This window comes from Pseudopodoces humilis, chromosome 2 (genome assembly GCF_049639895.1).
Source record: "Pseudopodoces humilis isolate 2021_Gansu_Grassland_sample_001 chromosome 2, ASM4963989v1, whole genome shotgun sequence".
Classification (NCBI taxonomy): domain Eukaryota; kingdom Metazoa; phylum Chordata; class Aves; order Passeriformes; family Paridae; genus Pseudopodoces; species Pseudopodoces humilis.
Window position 1 is genome coordinate 37,604,833 of NC_142201.1, and position 21,366 is coordinate 37,626,198.

General features: G+C 37.1%; 1 protein-coding gene across 1 annotated transcript in view; it reads right to left on the reverse strand.

The window, feature by feature from the left end:
* ITGBL1 (integrin subunit beta like 1) overlaps positions 1 to 21,366 on the reverse strand; it is a 125,408-nt gene that overhangs the window by 9,966 nt on the left and 94,076 nt on the right. The window contains exon 8 of the mRNA XM_005516470.3: positions 5,786 to 5,902. Coding sequence (XP_005516527.2) covers positions 5,786 to 5,902 — 117 coding nt within the window. The remainder of the gene's footprint in view (positions 1 to 5,785; positions 5,903 to 21,366) is intronic.

A 21,366-nucleotide genomic window follows, 5' to 3' on the forward strand; every position in this document is an offset into this window, starting at 1 on the left:
GAAGATTAAAGTGCTTTTTGCAAACCTGAATTACATTTTATGCTACCTGAAAAGCTAAACAAACTAAGTTCTCTGAGCATCTATGTAAAGTGTTGACTTTTCATACACCTACACAAATGTCTCTGTGACCAGGACAGAAACCTGTAGTGAATTTAAAAGAAAAATTAGAAAAATTAAAATTAATTTAATTTAATACAGACTATGCAATGCCATTAGTGCCTGTACTAGCTACAGTAGTCACTCTTGTATCTAATACCTACTGATCCTTTCAAATTTATCTGTTGCTGCCCTTGTATGTGCCTCAGAACTAGGATGAAGCAGTTAAATACAAGGACACAGGCGCTGAATCATTAATTTCTCCTCTTAGTATTGCCAAAATAAAACCCTAATTCACATTAGTTTTATTCCAGTTAGACTATGAGTTCTTCACTATTTAATACCATCATTTTCAACTTTGTTAGTGCCAGTTTTACTCAGTAAATGTATATGAAATGTTGGTTTGGTTTTCTGGGTTTTTTTTGGTTGCCTGCCCCACCCCCACCCTGAATAAATTTCATTTTTCAATAACAAATACCATTATAAAATTTATCTATTAAGTAATATATATAGGGAGAATGTTTCTATCTAGTATATTCACTAGCATGTTCAGTGCCAAAACCTATCTTTCTTTGGGAGATTGACAGGCATTATTTTTCTTTCCTAATTTGTTTTTTACATATATCAAAGAATTCCACAAATGTCTTATATACTGTTTCTGTGGATCAACATTAGTGCAAGAAATGAGGAAATTGTATGACTGCAACTGTACCATACTTAGCTTTGCTTAATGAAGCATATAATTAATCATAGCTCTCTCATTTCTATGGTTATGGTCTTATTGGTCCTCATAAGAACATGTTATCTGAAAATATCATGCTTCTGCTTCACTGAACAGATGACAAAAAGAAATGTCATTCATGATTTCTGCAGTATGGACTTAGAACTTTCATAAAAATAAAAGATTTTACATTTCCTGTTGTATATCTTCTATTAAAAAAGAAAAAAAAAAAACCAGTATTTCCTCTGAATCCAATTATTTAGCCTGGCTGGAGAATAATTAAAATTTTATATTCAAAGGAACATGGCATCAGGGGCAACTTACACCAGACTTTTGAGAGGGAGCTTTACCATCGTATAGTGATGACTGTGCAATCCTAGAATCCACCACCATAAGAATGTGATATGAGGTTTCTGTCTCAGTTTTAAAAGTTTAAATCATTGGAAAGCTGGGAATTGTGGCTTAAGGGGTATGTATGGCTTATAAACTCCAAATTTTCCCTTGTTCTCTGGCAATTCATAGAGAATAACATTGAAATCTTAATACTGGTGCCAATGATATATGGATGAAAATGTGTAAGTAAGCACCAGAAGAAACAGCAGAATGAGGTCAAATGCATGACTTGCTCTGATAACCAAGAACACATTCACAGGAGTAAACTAAGGAGTGTGTTACTTCATCAAAATCAGAAGGTCTGCACTCTCATAAAACAACAATATGATGAATGTCATGGTGACTTGTTGGCAGAAGGATATGTGCTGAACAATAAAAGATGTCAATGCAGACAAAGCACGTATCTTGTGTCATTCTTTTCCTCAAAACCCTGACAAGAACAGCATTGTCCCAAGAATGTCAAAAATCAGGAAGCACCAACAACAGGCACCAGACTTGCCTGAAGTTTGCAGAGATAAAAGTAGGCAAAACTGAGTGAGTCAAAAGGCTCACTCTAACTTTTGGGTCCTAAATACATAAAAGATGTATTTAAAGACCAGTTTGTTACTGTCAGTCAAGAAGAAATAAAAAGACCTAGCAAAAACTTGATGGGTGGCATCCCTTGTCCACGTTCTGTGTCACACATAAGGAATCCTGACCAAACTATTAAATGCAGACACTTTGATGCTTGTATTTGGGTGTGAAAATGCAAGAGGATGAAATAAAAAAAAAAAAAAAAAGATTTGTCTGAGTGGTGAAAATTAAATTACTTGTGGATTCCTCTCCCATAAAGTCTCAAGCAGAGTTTTTGCTGCACTGTTTTCTTATACTTAGAGAAGAGAGAGGTGTGAAGGCAAATCTGAGTAAGGAGGGAAATATTAATTACCCCAGCATTTGCTCCAAGAATAAGTCACCTCCTCCAGCTTCTAGAAGCCATTATAGTATAACCAGAACGTCAAACTAATGATAACTAATGCCTTTTACCAAAAAGCACTCTTTGATGTGACACAACGGGATTCCCTGCAGTGTTAGGATTGTATTTTGATGAGGACTGTATTTTGATGTGCCCTGGCCAAAACAATTACTTTAGAAGTCCTCAAAGTGGAATTGCTCACTTGAAAATAAAGAAATCAGACATAAAGTATTCCACTGTCACCAGTCAAAGAGCTGGTTTACTGGAATGATCAGTCTTAATTGTTTCTTAGTATAAAAGACAGTGCAAACATTTATGAATAAACATTAAAAGGTCTTATCAAAGCTAATGTTCTTATTGATGGCCCACTATTTGAAGTACAGAATGATATATTGATGTAGTACAAAATGGGTGCATCCACAGAAATATTTAAGAGTCTTGTTATGAGTTACCTATTACAAGTTTAAGCCTTTGCTAGTGATATTAGTTTCAACCAACATTTTACTATTTTTGTTGGATTTGGTTTTATTGCAGAGTTTTTAATCAGCATAATTCTACAGGAATTTTTGGTATGGAGAGGACCCCAAGGGTTTTGTTTCGTTCCTTCAATGGCTGCTATTTGGCTATGACAAGAACTCATAGCTAGGCCAATATTCGTCCAGAGAACAAATTTAAGTGAATGGAGTTAAGAGCACTATAAAATCCATTTCAAATTGATCTTTACTGTTGTTCTGAGTTCTTGTTGTCTGCCTGCCCTCAATCCTAAAAAGGAAAAAATTGTAACGGACAACAGTTGGCCCAGTGAGGTGGAGCAGCCAATGATGAAATCAGTGGAAAACATGACTGGACACAGAAAGGAAACAAATTCCACTTGAAAGCTTAGGATGCATCTGCAGCAAGCAGCACAGCCAGAACCTCAGAGGGCAGAAAGAAGTATGTCTCACCAGGATACAGGATGAGTAAATATCAAGCCTCATGTAAAAAAAGCGACACAGCATTGCCAAGGACTTGTGATTCTCTGGTCATGTGTGCACACCAAAACCACTTCACTTGCACATGAAAAGACTCAAAGAACCAAGTGAAGCAAAACGAAATGTGATGTGAAATACTTTGGTGGATCAACACTAAAGTACACCTGGGAAAATCTTACATAATCAAAAAACCTGAACAGTAGGGGAAGGGGCATTAGGTAGAACATCTCTATCCCAAAAAGGCTGCATGAGACATCTTCTCCAGTCTTAGCATATTAAGTCTATGTACAGAGGCACAGACAAAGGAAGAGGAACATGAAGGAAAGACCTGGAAAACAGGTCAAGGAAGGTGAGTCTCCTCATCCACTCCACTCTGGGGAGACTCCACCTGGAGTACTGTGTTCAGCTATGTGGTCCCTAGTACAAGAAAGACATTAATCTATAGGAACAGGTCCAGAGAATATCCCAAAAAATGGTCAGAGGGATGGAGCACCCCTTTTACGAGGAATGGCTGAGAGCATTGAGATTGCTTAGCCAGGAGAAGTGAAGGCTCAGGGGAGACCTTATTGTGACCTTTCAATGTTATAAAGGGGGAGTATAAGAAAGACAGAGAGATATTTATTTTACCAAAGTCAGTAGTGACAGAACAAGGGATAATGGTTTTCAGCTGAAAGATAATGGGTTTATCTGGGACATAAGGAAGAGATTTTTTATGATTAGAGTGTTGAGACTTGCAACAGGTTGCCAATAGCTGTGGATTCCCCACGCCTGAAATGTTCAAGGCCAGGTTGGATGGGGCTCTGACCAGCCTGGTCTTAGTGAAAGGCTCCCTGCCCATGTCAGGGGTGGTTGGACTAGATGATCTTTAAAGGTCCCCTTCAACCCAAACTGCTCTGTGATTCCGTAATTATATGAATCAATTTCTAACAGTGGAACACTGTGAAATCTATGCCAAGTCCTCCTGCAACCTCTGTCTTTGTGGAGACATTAAGTCTCTATTCTTGGTACTGCACTGATGGACAGCTGAATTTTTAAGTGAATGACTCACTACAATCATGGAGAGACATGGCCATGGGGTCTCATTCAGTTGTACCCTAATTTATCATAGCTTTTGCTTCATGTCTTTCTATCATTGCATGGACAGCTGGTCTGGAAAGCAAGCTATTAATCAGTCTCTGCTGGTTGAAGAAGGCCAGTAACAATTCTTATTCAAATAATTTAGGTTGTCATTCACATCTCACATTTCAGCATGCATTTAATCTGAAAACACTGGTCTTCCTTTTTTGTGCTTACAGGCACTCAGTGCTCTCAGTCAGACCCCACACGATCCAGCTTATAGCGCTCTGAAGACAGCAAGACTAGCTGAAAACTAGCAAGGGCTTACGTCCTTACTGTGATTGCCTAGGCAGCAACAGTGGTAGAAAAATAGCACTGAAAAGAAGACAAAGAAAGAGGAAAGAATAAGCAGTTCAGCAAGACATTTCAGGAAGTTCAGGCTGAGATGGAAGCACAGACAAACCCAAAAGAAAGAGAGGGAGATGTAATAATATAAAATATGAGTGATATAAACAGAAGATATTTTCAGCATGGACGATGATGAATTTTATTTCCCAACTATTTAATTTCTAACAAATATGAAACAGATTTTCAGTGCTTTTATGACCTTTACGCAAAATTAAATTTCAAATTTTTTTTTTCTGCACACTTATATTATTGAGTTACTCTGAATGCTGTAAACTATTTTTATGGTTAGACATTCAAACCAAAATTTTCTATATCCTGCATGGCAGACATCTTGAAGAAATATTCCCTGTAGTCAGAATTTTTTATGTACATGAGGATCATAAAGCAATACATTCTTTTTCCTACATAGAAATAAGGAATACAATACAATGAACCATTGTTCATTCCAAAAACTTTCTTAATATTTAGAATCAAAGAATAATTGTAAAAATGAAGCACATAAAATCTGGAAAGATAGAATTAAAGATAAATATTATTCACCTGCTTATAAAATGCCATGTGGTATGCATGCACTTACATATCCAAATCTACCTCAAAATACTGCTGAACACCAACACACTTTACTGAAATATCACAACGTAAGGTTTTCACTGTCAACACTAAAATAAACCACCTGCATCTCCAATTATTATGACACTGTCTCTCAAGAATTTTACATTCTTTCATAACATATTTTTGCTACTTTTTTAGAAAACAGACATATCATTGTTGGTGAATACAAAACATTTAAAAGTTTTGCTGGTCATTAGTACCTTTAGGTTTATTAGAACATCCTCAATAAAGCATCAGTTGTACTAAACACAATGTAAGGTTAACTAATGTTTTAGGTTTTTGTTTAAGTGTCTGTATTCTTTAATGAATACTGACAGAACTTAGGATATACTAGAGCACCTCCATTTACGTGTTAGCATTCCTGAAGTCTTAAAATAAATATTCTCTAACATGTTCAATACTTCTAGTGCTTGTTTCGTACAAAAATCTGCCATCTTATTATCAATCAACGATGTAAATAGTCTATACTGACATTATACTATAAAATCAAAGGGAACAGAAAGCATTACTGTCAAGATCTAGTTCTGTAATGTTGTTAAATTATGCTATGTTATGTGATATTCAGTGAACACATACCCCCACAGACATTGCCATCTGCATTTTCACACTGTCGATCATCACATTCACAGTTTTTGCCATGAACTCTGTTGTCTCCTGGAGGGAAACAAGTGCATTGGCCGCATTCACATCTCCCTGTAAGAATAAATAATTGCTAGAGTCATGATTTCAGTAAAGTAAAATAAATGGAATAAACCCCAAATTTATGCTACATCCTAATCCCAAAGACAAACTACAAGTCACACTCTATTAATTAAAGTATAGCACATAAACACAATTAAAAATCAACCAAACAAACAAAAACAGCAAAACAAAACGATTCCTCCTCCATGGCAACCAGATGGAAAGTGTATCACTGTTATAATCTTTCTGGAAATGGCAACAATAAGCAATCACTGGCACTGCATGTTTTTCATATCTGAATTTACCCCATAACTGAGCTGGCCCATGCTTATCTGCATAATTAACCTCTATAATTGATCTAAAATATTTAGCACATAACTCAGAAACAAGACAAATGTGACCAGAATTAAATAGTCTATGCACAGAGCTAAGATACTATATTCATGTAGAAAAATAATTCCTCAAATACTCTGTCAAGCTTTTTGAAAGCAAAATCCCTGTAATTTTTCTTGTCTAGATCTGAGGAAATAAGCACAGCCTCTGTTATAGTCTTCCCTTCCATCAGGCTATATACAGGAGAGCTCCCCAGAGCTTAAAGGGACAACAGATTTATCCAAGCTCCCACAGATCTTCACTTCAAAACCAAAAGCACTGAGTACTAAATGACCAGATGTGGACAAAATGAATATCCAGTCTTACATTGCATATACCTGGGACAAACTCAGTTCAGGTGATGGACCCTAACTTCTAAGAGCTTGCCTCTCTCTGTTTTTAAATTATTTTATGCAATGCTGGTGAAAGAATGTTCTAAATATGGCACAAACCATTGACCAAACTCATACACTTGATGGACTTGGGAAGGGATATTGTGTGTAAAAGATGGTCACCAGAGACATGGACTAGGACGCAGAAAACCTGCTTTTGTTGATTTAATTTAGTCACAACATCAGTGAAACTCAACTCAGGCCTGGTCATTGCTCTACTGACTGCAACCCCCAAATTTATAGTAGTTCTGGAAAGTGAAAAATATCCTCCCTGTGCAGCCTTTCATTATGCAATCAGACAGTTCACAACACACTGCACCAATTTTTTCCAGCACTTGCTGAAATATGTTATTGAACGGAAAGGACTGTTAATGAACATCTCAGTGAAGGTTTTCTAACTGTAGATGTCACGACAATAAAATCTTTTAGGGTAAGGTACTGAAAGAGAATTATCAATATTCTTCTTTTCCCAACTTCTAACCTTAATTTGTTGTATTTGTTTATGGGACTTTGGGGATTGTTTTTTGGTTTTTTTTTTAAAAAAAAGAAAACAGTCTAATTAAGTTGGATTAGGGAGAGATCTTTCTACTTATGGAAAAAAATTTCCAAGCTCATTTTATAACTTCTATACTCTTCATCTTCCCAAGCCTCAACGTATATTGCATTTTATGCACCAGGATTCAATCTAGAAGAACATAAAGTGCAAGAATTTTAGAGAAGATATACTTACTGATAGAGAAAATTAGAGTAAATATTTCTTAATACCTTTATTATATGCATGGTTTAAAAACTGTGTTGCAGCAAATTATATGAGGATACTTGTTTCAGAAACTTTTTATAGGATGTGCATCTACCACATCATGAAATAGAGTTGTGCTTAGTAATCATGTCAAAATTAAAGATATGATTGTCTACAGAAGAAAGATGCTATTTGTCTGCATTGTCTAAGCTATAATTATTTGTCAAGGGCAGCCACATTAGAAGTTTGAAAAAAAAATAATCCTTAGTGCTTAAATATACAGAGAATTTTATTGAGTCTAATTTGTCTCTTTTTATGCATTCACCTTAGGCAACCTGTTCACTTTTACAGAAGTGCCACATCTCCCTGCCCCAAGGAACAGTCAGTAATCCGTAGGCTGAGAGGTACCTGATGAACAGGACCCATTTGTTGTGGAGACTGTAACAAAAACAAAAGAAGAACCTTCCTGGCCAGCCATTGCTATAATAAGGATGCCTAAAGATGCTAAAATCATTTTAAGCAAGCTGCTTTGACTAGAGTCTTTAGAGATGGAAAATCCTCCAGAGGAATGAGCAAAGGAAGGTCCTATAATGAGGATTCTGCATGTTCTGTAACTAAGCATTATCTCTGTAATGCTTAATTTAGTAAGTCAGAGTCCAGTGACTGGTGCCTTGTGCTCCAATGGGAACAGGCTCCTTCTCACTCCCTGCTGCAAGTAATATCTATTCATTGTAGTTAATGTGCAACAGTTTTGACAGCAGAAAAATGGAGGGAAGCCCATCTCTAGGCAGACTGGGCACATTTTTGTCATGTAAGAGATACAAGATCAAAGGGAATTTAGGCCCTGCTTTCTCAATCTGTGCCTCTTTTTTTTTTTTTTTTTTTTTTTTTTGCCCGGCTCACACATAAATTCAGGGTATGGTTTGGATCATCTGTTTGCAGACCTCAGCAAAATTGAAAGTGTCTTGAAAATAGACAGAAACCTCAGTCAGCAAGTGCTCTGGAATAAGGATTTCTTTGAGCTATTCCTTTATTTTTAGATATTCAAAAATACAATTATAGTAGCTTATTACACTGCTGCTGAAATTGATACTCAAATTCTTAGTTCCTTTACTGTTACAGATGTTACAAGATCAGCATGAGAAATTAACTAAACGATGTCACAAACTAAATGCAACTTTGTACTGGCTATAAAAACATTCTGCTTCCAAAAGTATTGAGATTTGGTTAGATTATATAAAGTGGGCTCACTCTAATGAGCTAATTTAACAAACAATTAAAGTCCTATTTGTTCTGAACAGCTACCTATACAGTATGTATCTGCTGCTGAAATATCAGAAGCCACACCTTATTCTGTAATCTTCTTCTCTTAGCTACTTTGATAAAATACTTACCAAACAAATTCAATCATTCGGAAGTAATTTGAAGCTCACATTATACTGAAAAGGGATCAGCACTTTACTAAACATACTCTTTCTTTGTATAGAATAATAGGTTTACCATAGCAACCTGATTATACAGGGAAAGCTACTGCCATACATCCTAAATTCTCTTTAAATTCCAAGGCATACAGAAACAGTTAAAGACGGGATGACTATAATATTCTGCGCTTTCTCAACCATCTGTGCGAGAGCTACACTTTACGAGTAAAAACAAACCAGTTGACCTCCAGTTGGCTTCCACTCTTCCTCACTAAACAGGGAAAGTGCCATAATCTGATGGCTTCAGATGAAGGAAGCTTTATGATGGAAGTTAGATGAGCTATTAGTATTGAAAAGCTTAAGCTACTTATTGCAATGCACGATGCTAAGAATAGAATAATTATACAAGACATTTATTTGCCTACAGTCTTAATATTTCCTCACACTTCTTCCTCCCATTGATGTCAATAGAAGTATTAACTTATCTCTAATCATTGTTAGTACTTGAAGAGTGACAAAAGATCAGCTTAGGCTGGGTTTTCTGTTTTTAAAGGGAATTGAAGTACCACATCTCATCAAAACACAAGTTCATTAGATAATTGACTCTAGAATTCTATAAAAAGTGCCATAAGCTTTCAGCTTTTGATTTTATTCCCCATTTATTCCTATTTTATAAAAAATATTTTGATATTTATTCCCCGCATTTTTTCATTCCTCATGTCCACCATTTCTAAAAACATAACTAAACAGTGTCTAGATTTACATCAAACCTGGTCCCATGCAAATTGCTGTGACCATGAGCTGCTTGCATTCAAACCAGTTTCCAGTTGCCTATATGGATTAACTGAAAGCCTCCTCTGTACAGGTAATATTAAAACTGTTCTAGAAGTACAGAATTCGTGTAATTAAGCATTTTTACCTTGTTATTGTAAGCAAGGGAAAAGATAGTAACAGCTTTCAATTTAAAAATAAACACTGATTATAAGGTATAATAAGATAAGGTGATAAGATTATAAGATAATAAAATATATTTCATTGTCTTTCCCTGCCTGTAACTCTATAACATAAAGGATTTTTCTGTGCAGGATGATGAATTTTTATCTTCTAAATGAAAAAAAAAATAAATAAAGCATTTTAAAAATATATTTATTTATTTTTTTGTTTGTTTGTTTATTGTGTAAGGAACACAGTGCCAAATTTCACTTGTGAGACTGTGGTAAAAACAAGCCAGGTTCATTTGGCATATAGAAAAAAACAAAACAGGTGTTTCAGGCTACTGATAAATAGGAGGGAATCTGCCTTTAGGAAGGACTTTTCTGCCCCATGGCTGTCCCAGGCGTAACATCTGACAGCATTACCTATCAGAAATTGCAATTTCTTTTTTATCAGTAATCTCAGGCAACTTGAGCACATTCAGTAAAGCTGCTCTGTCTTTCTGCCAACAGAACTCATTTCATGCTGGATGTGAGCAAGATGATCTAAAACAATGTTCAGAAATGGCAAATCAGGGAAGGGGGATGGGAAGATTTGTACAGATCACAAAGTTTCAGTGGACATAAAGGGTGAGGGGAAGCCGATGTGGCTGAAGGGAGTAATAACAGATAGCAAATTCAAGTAAGACAAAAGAAAACCCACTGGGGTTTAGTGGTGTAGGGAACAAAAGACAAGCAAAGGGAACAAACAGTACCACAAAAGTGGCAAACAACATGCAACATTTGCCAAAAATAGGGTGAGCAGTATCACCATGCCCTGCTCAGTCTGAGGTGGTCAGAGCAGCACACTCCAGCTGAACTTGATCAGTGTGGAGAAATTCAGAAATCAGTGGCCATGCATTGTGTGTTTTGTATGTTCTATTCCAAAAATTGCCAGGAATTAACTGCCATGTAGAATGGCTTTAAAAAAAATTCATATTGTACCGACTAGACAGAAAATAATTCTGCCTTCTACATGAAAGGATCCTTGGGTTTTTAAATGCTGGCAATTCTTGGATCTGGTTGGTTGGTTGTTTATGAGCTGTCAGAAAAAGGAAACCTTTGGAACCATCTTAATTATGTACAAAAGTATCCTTAAAATCTCTTTAAATGCATGAATATCTGACTGATCTTGACCAAATGATGAAAATCTGGGGATTAGCTTCTTATGAGGACTTTAGGCAAGCAGGATATGAACCTGTAAGTGCACCTATGACGTAAAATATTTTCCTCCTCTAAAAAAGCTTTATGAACTCGTATTGGTACAAGATACAAGAACCATGAAGGGTTTCTTTTCTTGCACAGGATTTTTCTACCAGGTTGTTAGGGGCTTGGGGTGATGGATTTGTTTTTGTGGAGATAATTTGAAAATTGGGTGACAATTGGGTTTTCCACAAAATGTTCAAGCAAGAAGCATCTTTTTTGTTTTTTTTCTGCAATGCACAATGAAAAAATAAATGTATGCATTTATCTCCTCATACATGAGAAAAAACATTTGGCAGTTATCACAAGAACAGCTACTTGTTTGGGTTTGGATTGGGAACTAGCTTTCTCTTTCTAAATCAGTATACAGAAAGTAAACATGCCTTGAGTCTACTCATAAAAAGAGATTATTTGCAGCATGACTGACCCAAGACCTCAACTAAAGATATAAAAGCTCCAGAGAAGGGCTTAGCTGAATCATATTGACATAAAATGAAATTAAAATGGCTTTAATAAATCCAAAGTAATTTCCAAACTTCAGACTTCTGTGCTTATTTTTTTCACACTAAATGCTTATTTTTGTACACTAAAGTAAATCTTTAGCAGCAAGTTCTGAGATTTTTTTTTAAATAACATGAACAGTAGATGACATATAGAATTGGGTTAAATATCTGTATTTTTCTTAGTCTTACTGCTCATCTCTCATCCACAATAACTGCACTAGCTACTACATTCAGCACTATCAGCAGGTCTGCAACAAATGGATATAAATGTATGTAAATATTTGGCCTAAGAAAAATAACAGAAATTCACAAAGAAAGTAATTTGTTAAAGCTGCCCAAGACTTTCCACTACTGTGTGTTTCATTAAGTTGTTCAATAGTACAAAGTAGTAAGACTTCCCTTATATAATAGGTATCATGGGCATATTTTCTTATACAGAAAAAGTATGCTTCTTTTAGTTTTTTAAAAATTGAATTTCTTTATGATGTGAAAGAGCACCAAAAAATGTCTGACAGTTTAGTTTGTCCTTAAGGGTATAAAACCTCAAACCACAAAAACCCCAAGTAACCCTAAGATAAAAAGACCTCAAGAAATAAAAGTACGCTATTCCAAAGAATGCAGCTTTCACAACAGTGCAAGCAACAGAATATCCAGTATTGTAAAGGCAAATATTATGCAAGAGCAACTTCAAACAGCTGAGACGTGTCCCCCAGCTTTAGAACACACACGATGTATGACTGGAAGTCTGATTGCACAGTTGGCATATGGCACCTGAAGTAAATGCTTTTTCTTTGTGACAGCTTAATAGTGAAATATTTCTTTAGATAATTCCACTCAACAGCACCACTTTGCAGATTTAGCATCAGATAGTCCTTCAGAGTTCCTGCCAATCAGCAATACTGATTTGTATCTCCTTTTGCATGCTGTCTTTCCTTTTCTCTACTTTTTGTTTTTCATTTTTTCCCCTCCCTCTCTTTAAAAATGTTGGTAAGAAGTACGGCTACACTGCTAGTTTCCTTCTCATATTGTTAGCTTGACATCTGCTATCATCATCAAGCTGACATGTCTCCTCCATCTGCCTGCTCTCAGTAGCCCGGCTCTGAGGATGCACTCGAAAGCTCCTATTGCATTTCTGCACAGCCAGCAGGGAATTTCTAGAGGAGTTCTAGGAGAGAAGTCATTCAGATCACCCCTGCCCACTTTGCAGGAGCAGCATTTTAGCCGTATGCATCACTTTTCCTGGTGACATCTTCCTCAGGTTCTCCCACTGGGGGTGCACCCTTGGCAGTTCACTCACTATATTAAGGGGACAAGTAGGACTAGGAAGGCAATTACTTCTCTGTTCGAAGGAAAGGTGATAGTCAAAGTCACCACACAGAGAGATGTGTGAAGAAGACAAGAAGGAAGGCAGAAAAACACTTTCTAAAGTAATTTGTTAAGTCAGAGAACAGTGGAAATTGAAGGGGAGGAGAAGGAATACATTGGGGAAAAGAGAAAAATAGACAGCATGGGAAATTTCACTCTGAAGATGTACAAACCCTAGAATTCAGCAAGCTATCACCTGATTTTTAAATTCCTTTCCTCTGCTCGTCTCTTTTTCATTCTCCCCCCCCAAAAAAATGCTTTCAAAAACTCAAACTATGAAGAAAAAATACTGCAAAGAGATGCCACTAAATCAAGCAAAGGATACCAAGCATTCTACTAAAACTAACGTCTCCATAGAATATTAAAAATTAAGTTACACTTGATTTAAAGGATCTGACCTGATAATGCTTTCTCTTCACCTTGACAACTATCAGAAAGAATAAGTCTCATTTCCTTTTCAGCCTATTCAGCTGCTTGATGCTTAGAATAAGCTGCTACAAAATATTTTCTAGCAAAAGCCAAACATAGTGAAGAGGTGCAATCCCACAGTGAAAGATGCATGAAACACAAGGCCATTGTTCAAGAAGCCATGATGGTTTTTCAGCCATTTAGAGCTTTACATATCTGACTGCCTTATCATCCAGAGGATTGACTGCTTACTGCTTTTTCTACATGATCTGCCATGTAAAGAGTCATAGCACTAATTCCACAGAGGTATTTAATTTGCAGATTAATTTACTAGAAAATGTCAACTCCTTTGTGGAAATTTAATCACCAAAATGTTAACCTTGTTCACTTCCTGCTGATGCCTGTTGTTTATTAGATAGTAAAATTCAAGATATTTTAGGGTTGTAATAGAAGCTTATCTATTAAAACATTTAAACTTCTAAGTGGTCTGCTCTTTCAAGCTTTAGCTAAGATTAAAGTGCTTAATAACAGTAAAACAACAATATAAAAAGATGCAACTGCATAGCAACCATCAATACCATTTGCAGATAACAGACTGCTAAGTTCAGAAACCATGGCAACAAATGACATCACACAATAAGGTATCTACCTTATTGATTAGCTTTCACCTCAAGACTTTTTCCAGAAATGAAAGACATTTCCTAGCAACTGCATCATCTACTGAGTTGTTCCAAGCTAAAATGCTCTTACCCTTACTCTTAAGCTAATTTTTCCTGTTTTGCTGCCAACTGGCCAGATTGTGCACTAGCCTCTTGTTACAAGGTTCTCTAATCAGTTGTAGAGACACTGCCTTATGGCTTTTAAAATCTTTGCCCCAAATTTAATGGCGTCTGTGAAATAATGTTTTTTCCCAGCACCCAAAAAGGCTGGCTCTGTGGAAAAGTATCCAATATGGAACAGAGAAATAGCAGCTTTTGAAGGAGTTTAAATGAAGGGGTAACAGCTTTTTAAGTGCAAAGTTTATCTCAGAAAACAACACAATCCTTCATTTCCCCACTCTGTGATTTGAAGTATTAGTACTAAATTCTTCATTGCAAGTAACCCTGGGTTTACAGATTCCGAGGAGAGTGCATAACAATGACAAACCAGTTACCAAGGGCTCTCAAAGGACCAGCCAGGCACATTATACATCACTCTACAGGTGTGTACTTGTTTATAGTCCTTGAAAGTAATTCCCTCTTTGCTCATATGTCTTGGTAGAACCCCATGAGTAGGCAAGGACAGTGGTAAAACTGAGTTGGAGAGAACAGGTATAATTAGGAGCCACATGTATTTGTATTCAGCCTCCTGTTTGGATGACCTGAATAAAACTCAGCAGTCAGAGACAGCAGTTTTCAAGCTAGTTGAAACACATGTAACAAGTAATTAAAGCCTATCAGTGAGGGCTCCCCTATTTCCTGCATAAAAAAGATGGATTTGAGATCAGACTCCAAACATAGCAGTGTTTGTTCCTAACAAGACAACAGTGCTCTGAAACATTAAAATTAAGGCTTTTTTTTTCTACTTAGTTAACTCAAACTCCTATGAAGAGCTCAATACTGAATAAATTACCTATTCCTTAATATTCTTGCTAATTCTGAGAGCAAAAAATCAGGTTTATAGTGTGAATTAGCCCCAAAATTTCTAGAAGGATCACTGCTAAAGATGTGCTCCTGCCAAAATTTCTGCCTTGACTGGAACTGACCTTTATTTTGCTGGTTAGCCACAATCATCAGATTAACCTGTGTGTTTAAGCTGTAGATGTAAAAAGCAGCAGTCTTCTTGTGCAGCCAACCTGGCTCTTCTCTACCACCTGCATTCAGTCCTGACCCACTCTGCCACCAACTGCTCTGTGTCTGTTCTCAGTGGGGCAGCCCCCTGAATTCAGCCATGTCTGGAAGAGCCTCAGCCCTTGGCTGGTGTCACACACGGGGCAGGAGAGGAGGAAATACAATGGGCAAAAGAGGTGCTTGAAACTGAATGGAAACCAGGGAGCAAGAAAGTATTTTTTTCCCACTAGTGCAGAGACTTTTACATTTCCACACAAGAACTTCTGGGAGTGCCAGGGAAGTTTTGTATAACTCTCAATTCCTCCCATGACTTCTTTCAAGAGGGAAAGAAAGAAAGAAGAGTCCCCAGTGATCCCCAAGAACATTAAAAGTCTTCCAGCAGCTAGAGAATTCAAAACCCATGACCAGGCATCAGTCCCTTGAAAACTTTAGTCAACAAGATTTTGAGGAAAAATTCAGTCATATGCATGATATTAAATACCATATCTCTTTTGGTTTATGACTAATGATTTCTGTCTTTAAAAGTCACTGTTTAAAAAGTGATACTGTTATCAACATTGATACATGGAAAAATTAAAGATGAAAGTAAAATTAACAAAATGTCAATTTTTTTATAGCATTGGAAAAATTTAAAGTCAAATGAAACAAAAATAGAAAAACTAAGGTCTATTACATAAATCAGAGCGTAAGAGGATCTTTTACAACTGATTAAAAATGTTAAGATGTAAAGCTTTGTTAAAATGTTAATGTAAAGCCTGATAAGTACGGTAGGGAATTTTACGTTAAATTGAAAACATCTATCCTCTTCTGTTTTGGAAACAAGTATAGATACTACACAAAGTACTGCTTTGTCAATCTCCCCAGTCATCATGTAAGAATACAAAGACAATGCAAATTGTTCTTTTTACAGACCAATTGCTCTATTAAATATTTAAAACTTCATCAGAAATGAGACTGCTGGCAAAAAAGAAAAAAACAATCATTTCAAGGAAAAAGCAATATTCACTGTAATAGTCTGGCAAAAAAGTATCTGCCAAGCCAAAGAACAACTGAGCACAGAAATCTGGGCCTATCCAGTGAACCCTGAAGGTTTTTATCTTTCTGCATGGAGAAAGAATGCATCAAAGCTGCCTACTGTAGCAATTTGTGTACCTTTTCTCCCCCAGAGTACTTTTTCTAAGCACACTCAATAAATTGTAAACTAAATCTGCCTATTTTCCACTAGTGAATGTATGGAGAACATAGTGTTCCCAGAGACAGCAGTCACTATTACAGAAATCTAAAGTTAAATGCAACTCTCTACCCCCTCCAGCTATTTAGGAACAGTTCTTCAAAACTTCAGAGCAAGGTTATTCCAGGGGAGAGGAATGAAAGGACTCAACCCTTCACATAAACCACATTTTTCAAATAAACCCTATAAAAGTTTATTTCAATACATTTTTAATTAATGATAATTTACCAGTGAGATGAACTAAAGCTCACTGGTAAAACAGTGAAAGTCAACAAAGCTGAAACACAATGGAGATGTAAATTTAAAGGTGGGAGAGGTTCCTGGGAACTATTTCTTTCCTTCTTAGTGCTTTTACACTTAATGGTAGGAGCAGAAAAAAATATCTGAATGGTTTCAGAAGCAGCAGAAGATGGGACATGATGAGAAGACCATTAAAACAACCTCTTACATATGGTAAGTATGCTCTGGAATATGTATGTGTAAGAAATGTAATCTAAGTTCCACCAAACAAAGTATTCCCATACTAATGGCAGAGATAAAGACGAAGGCTTAATTTGGATGAGTAATGAAATCATAAGAGAGTAAAGGCCAGATATACCAAAAACTTGTAAAACTGGCAAAAAAGAAGATTTTGATAGCGCATACCAAGATGAATGAAAAACTTTTGGTCATGAAGTCAGGACACAAAAGCAAAACCATTTACACAGAAAAATAAAGCTTGAAAGATAAATTTGGAGTGCTCCAAACACCCTGAGAAATTAAAATTTAAAATGGAAGGAAAGAAGTGTAAAGATGCCTGCATAGGACTGAATCACAGAATCTTTTAGGTTGGAAAAGACCACTAAGAGCACCAAATCCAACCATTAACCCATCGCTGCCAAGGCCATCACTAAAACATGTCTCTAAGTGCAACAGCTCTGTGTTTTTCAAATGCCTTCAGGGATGATGACTCAACTACTTCCCTGGGAAGCCTGTTCCACTGCCTGAACATCCTTTAAGTGAAGAAACTTTTCATAATATCCTGTCTAAAACTTTCCCTGATGCAACTTGAGGCCAGTTCCTCTCATTCTACTGCTTGTTACTTGGGAGAAGAGACCAATTTGCTACAATCTCCTTTTGGGTAGTCGTAGAGAGTGATGAGGTCTGCTCTCATCCCTGAGGAATAGGCAAGGGAGGCAGGTAAGCAGCAGAGCTCACAGAAGAATAAGTGGGTAATGGTGAGAGAACAGAAAGTGAAATGATCAGCCAAAAGAACAAAGCAGGAAGGAGAGCCTGTGACTGACGCTTCACAAAATTAGGTGAATTAATCTCAAAAATACAAAGGTATGCCAAAGGGAGAAGGATGAGCAATTCTGAGGAAGATATTCCAGCAAATGGAAATCTGGGTTTTTTCAGGAAATTTTTTCCAATTTGAAGAAAAGTGTCATTAAAAGAGAATTAAACACAATAGCTAGGTCAAGCAGGGGTGTGAAGAGGGTGAAATGCTATCTTATTTTCTAAAAGCAAAAGAACTTCTTTCCAAATCAAAATGAGTTTATCCAAAGAAAAACCCAAAATATTTTCTGTAATACATAATCAGACTCCATTTCCATAGCAAGACCGCTCAGATTAATCGAGATACTCACTTTGCTGAAGTATGAAGCAATAAATCATTTTACAGACCACTGAGCCAACAGAAATAAACACGATTTCCTGCACCACCATGGCTGAAAACTTCACCAGCTTTACCAACTTTACCAGTTCTTGTCTGAGAACAATTTTTCTGTCACTGCTATGGCCACCCTACCTCTTATACACTTGCAGCAAACCACCCTCAGGGTCATGGTGCATGGTTGCACCTTCTGAGTTTCATCTTGGATTTGAATTCAGGCAATTGTTAACGATCCACCCACTTGTCTACAGGAAAGAAGCAGAATTACAGCCCCTGCCAAGCAGAGCACTAGCAACCCACGTATTAAAAGAAGTCAGCATTCAAACTGGTCCCCACATTCCCCCAAGAAAGGGCAGGTGGCTGTCCCTGGGGACAAACTCAGCTGTAAAGCCTAAACTTTGGCTCACAACAACCACTAGAGATAACCACACAAAGTTTTGCAGCTTGTATAAAGTACCATTTGTTGTTTGTGGCTTTCACTGTGAGAGATGGAAGTGATGTGAAGGAACAGACAACAGGCAAATCCTAGTGGTGAGAAACATTGTTCTAGCACTAGGATGCCATCTCTGAGTTTAGCATGCCATGAATTAGTGCTAAAGTCGTATTTGCTCATATGGACTTTTATAGAAAATCAAAAATTCATCCCAGCCCACTTCCAGGAAATGTCAGAGTTCTGTTTAGCAAAGAACAAAAAAAAGAAGGCCCCAAACCAAACAATAAAACAAACTAAACAAAACAAACTAAACAAAAACAAACAAACAAACAAACAAAACACCCAAAAAACCCACCAGAAACTAAAAAAACCCTAAAAATTAAACACAGAAAACCCCACAACAACCACAACCAAACAAACAAAAACAAAAAAACCCACAACCAAACAAAAACCACCCAACATTATGGCTAACCAGATAGAACATATTAGTTTGACAGTCTCTGTCAGACCTGATTTCAGCTGGAAATCAGGCCTAGATGGAGTATTCCATACTTGCTGTAAACGTTTTATTATAGAAACAGAGTGGACCTGGTATTACCTGTTTAAATTTGTGAAAATTGCTTTAAATACATCATGAATATGGGATCTACTTTTACTGCTATTCTAGAGAAAAGTACTCTAAATAACTCAGACATATAAAAGCAAAAGTTTAATGCTATACTTAAAAAGCAATTAATTCTACAAATCTGTTGTCTAAGCTAATAAAATCTTTGTTTTGTTTTACTTTGTTTATAACAACAAGCAGTAATGATCTAAAGAGCATTTATTTCTTCAAAGAAGGTGGTTTGACTCCTCTTTGCTAATAAAGTCATAAGGAAATTGTATTTAAGCCTCCCCTCAGTAGTTCCATGCAACTGAAAAACTGGTATGTTATTAAATTCCTGTGAAGCAAGATGTAAGGTTCCAGCAGCTGCTTGGATTTTAACCCTTCTCCCCATGAATTTGAGTTATGGAAGAGCACTGACAGTAGCAAAAAGTCTGCCACAGAAGAATTAATAATTTTGTTGCTATTTTCATTTCCCCCTTCCTGGAGTGGGAAGGCTAGTGAGGCTTGGTGCTCAGGGAGTGCGAAGAAATAAGGAAAATAATCAGTAGAACTCATTATTTTTCTGTGAGAAATAGTGGGAGGCATAAGTTACAGGGGGTGGAAATTGTAGATCAGACAAGGGCAGAAACTGATACTCAGTTGTGAGAGGGAAAAAGAGCAGTGTAGACATCAGCTGAAAACAAGCAGCAACCACATGTACTACGACATCAGTAGCATGCAAAACACACCGAAACTCTTGCAGTGCACACACAAACAAAGAAATGAAGCATTTATTTTAAAAAGGCAATCACTCTCCACTTCCTTCCCAAGAGCAGCAGCCCTGCCTTCTCCCCAGCAGTGAGGCTGCATGCATTTCAGCACCACTGCCAGAGACAAACAGGACTCTCCACTTTGCACAGTAATAGTCTGGCTTTCAGAAGCTTTGATGGTAAAAGGGGTCAACAGGCAGAGCATCAGCAGGCAACTGGCAGAGCAGGCTGTGTTGCAGCAGACCTGGACAGTCTGAGTGTTGCTTTCAGGATCCAGAGCCCGAGCACAGGCAGATCACAATGACAGAATTTAATATCTTCCTTGAAGCCTTCATTATCAGCACTGCTACTTAAATGAATGACTCATTCATCCATCCTGTCTCAAAGATCACAACAGGAAACATTACACCCATCTCTATCTGCTTCTCCACTACTTTATTTATAGCCTGAACTAATGAAAAAGAAATGTATTTTCCCAAGAAGTTTCATGGGAGAATGGAAAACTATCCACAATCTGAATAATTTACACAGTGTAAGCAATACACATGAAACCATACACACAACCCTGCCTCACTTTAGTATTTGATTGAAAGACAACCCAGGCTTACCCAAAAGAAGCCACCACTGTTGAGCAGAGGTTCAGTGTTCAGAAGTCAAACAAAATGAGCATACAAAACAAAACAAGCCCCATCTCAAATATCAAGAGACAAGCCGAGTGCAATATTTTGATATGACAAGGGGAAATGGTTTCAAAATAAAAGAGGGTAGAATCAGACTAGACATAAGGAACACATTTTTTATTATGAGGGTGGTAAAACACTGGAACAGGCTAAACATGTCTCTCTCACTTCAAAGGGGTTGGACTACATGACCTTTAGAGGTCCCTTCCAACCCAAACAAGTCTGTGCTTCTATGCTTCTAATTCTATACTGCAAATGCAATCATTTTCATAAGCATTTTTTCCCCAAAGGACTTGATCTGTAAATTGGTAGTACAGATGGATGCATATTTTCTTCATATAAGCCCCATGCAAGACCACAGGCACCCAAGTGCTTCTTAAAGGTAAAATGCAAAAAAATGTTGAGCTGTCACAGCATCATGTATCAAAATCACATGATCACATGACTTATGATACAGAAAATCAATATAATTCTAGGGAAAATGATCCCACCGCCATTTAAAAATGTCAGATTAAAAGAACTTCCAAATGGAGAGAAATTTGGAATGGCAGATAGAGTCGTGTGTGCACACAGATCTGCAACATCATGAGATCTGCTCACGAGTCAAATGGTTCAATTCTGCATTGAATCACAAAATGGTTTGGGCTGGGAGGGACCTTAAAGATCATCTAGTTCCAACCTCCCTGCCATGGGCAGGGACACCTCCCACTAGACCAGAGTGCTTAAATGCTGTCCAACTTTGCCTTGAACACTTTCAGGGATTCATCCACAACTTCTCTGGGCAATCTATTCCAGTGCCCTCACAAGAAAGAAAGTCTTCCTTACATCTGACCTAAATCTACTCTCTTCCACTTTAAACCTATTCCCCCATGTCCTATCACTATCTGCTCTTGTAAAAAGTTTCACCCCAACAAGCCCTGGA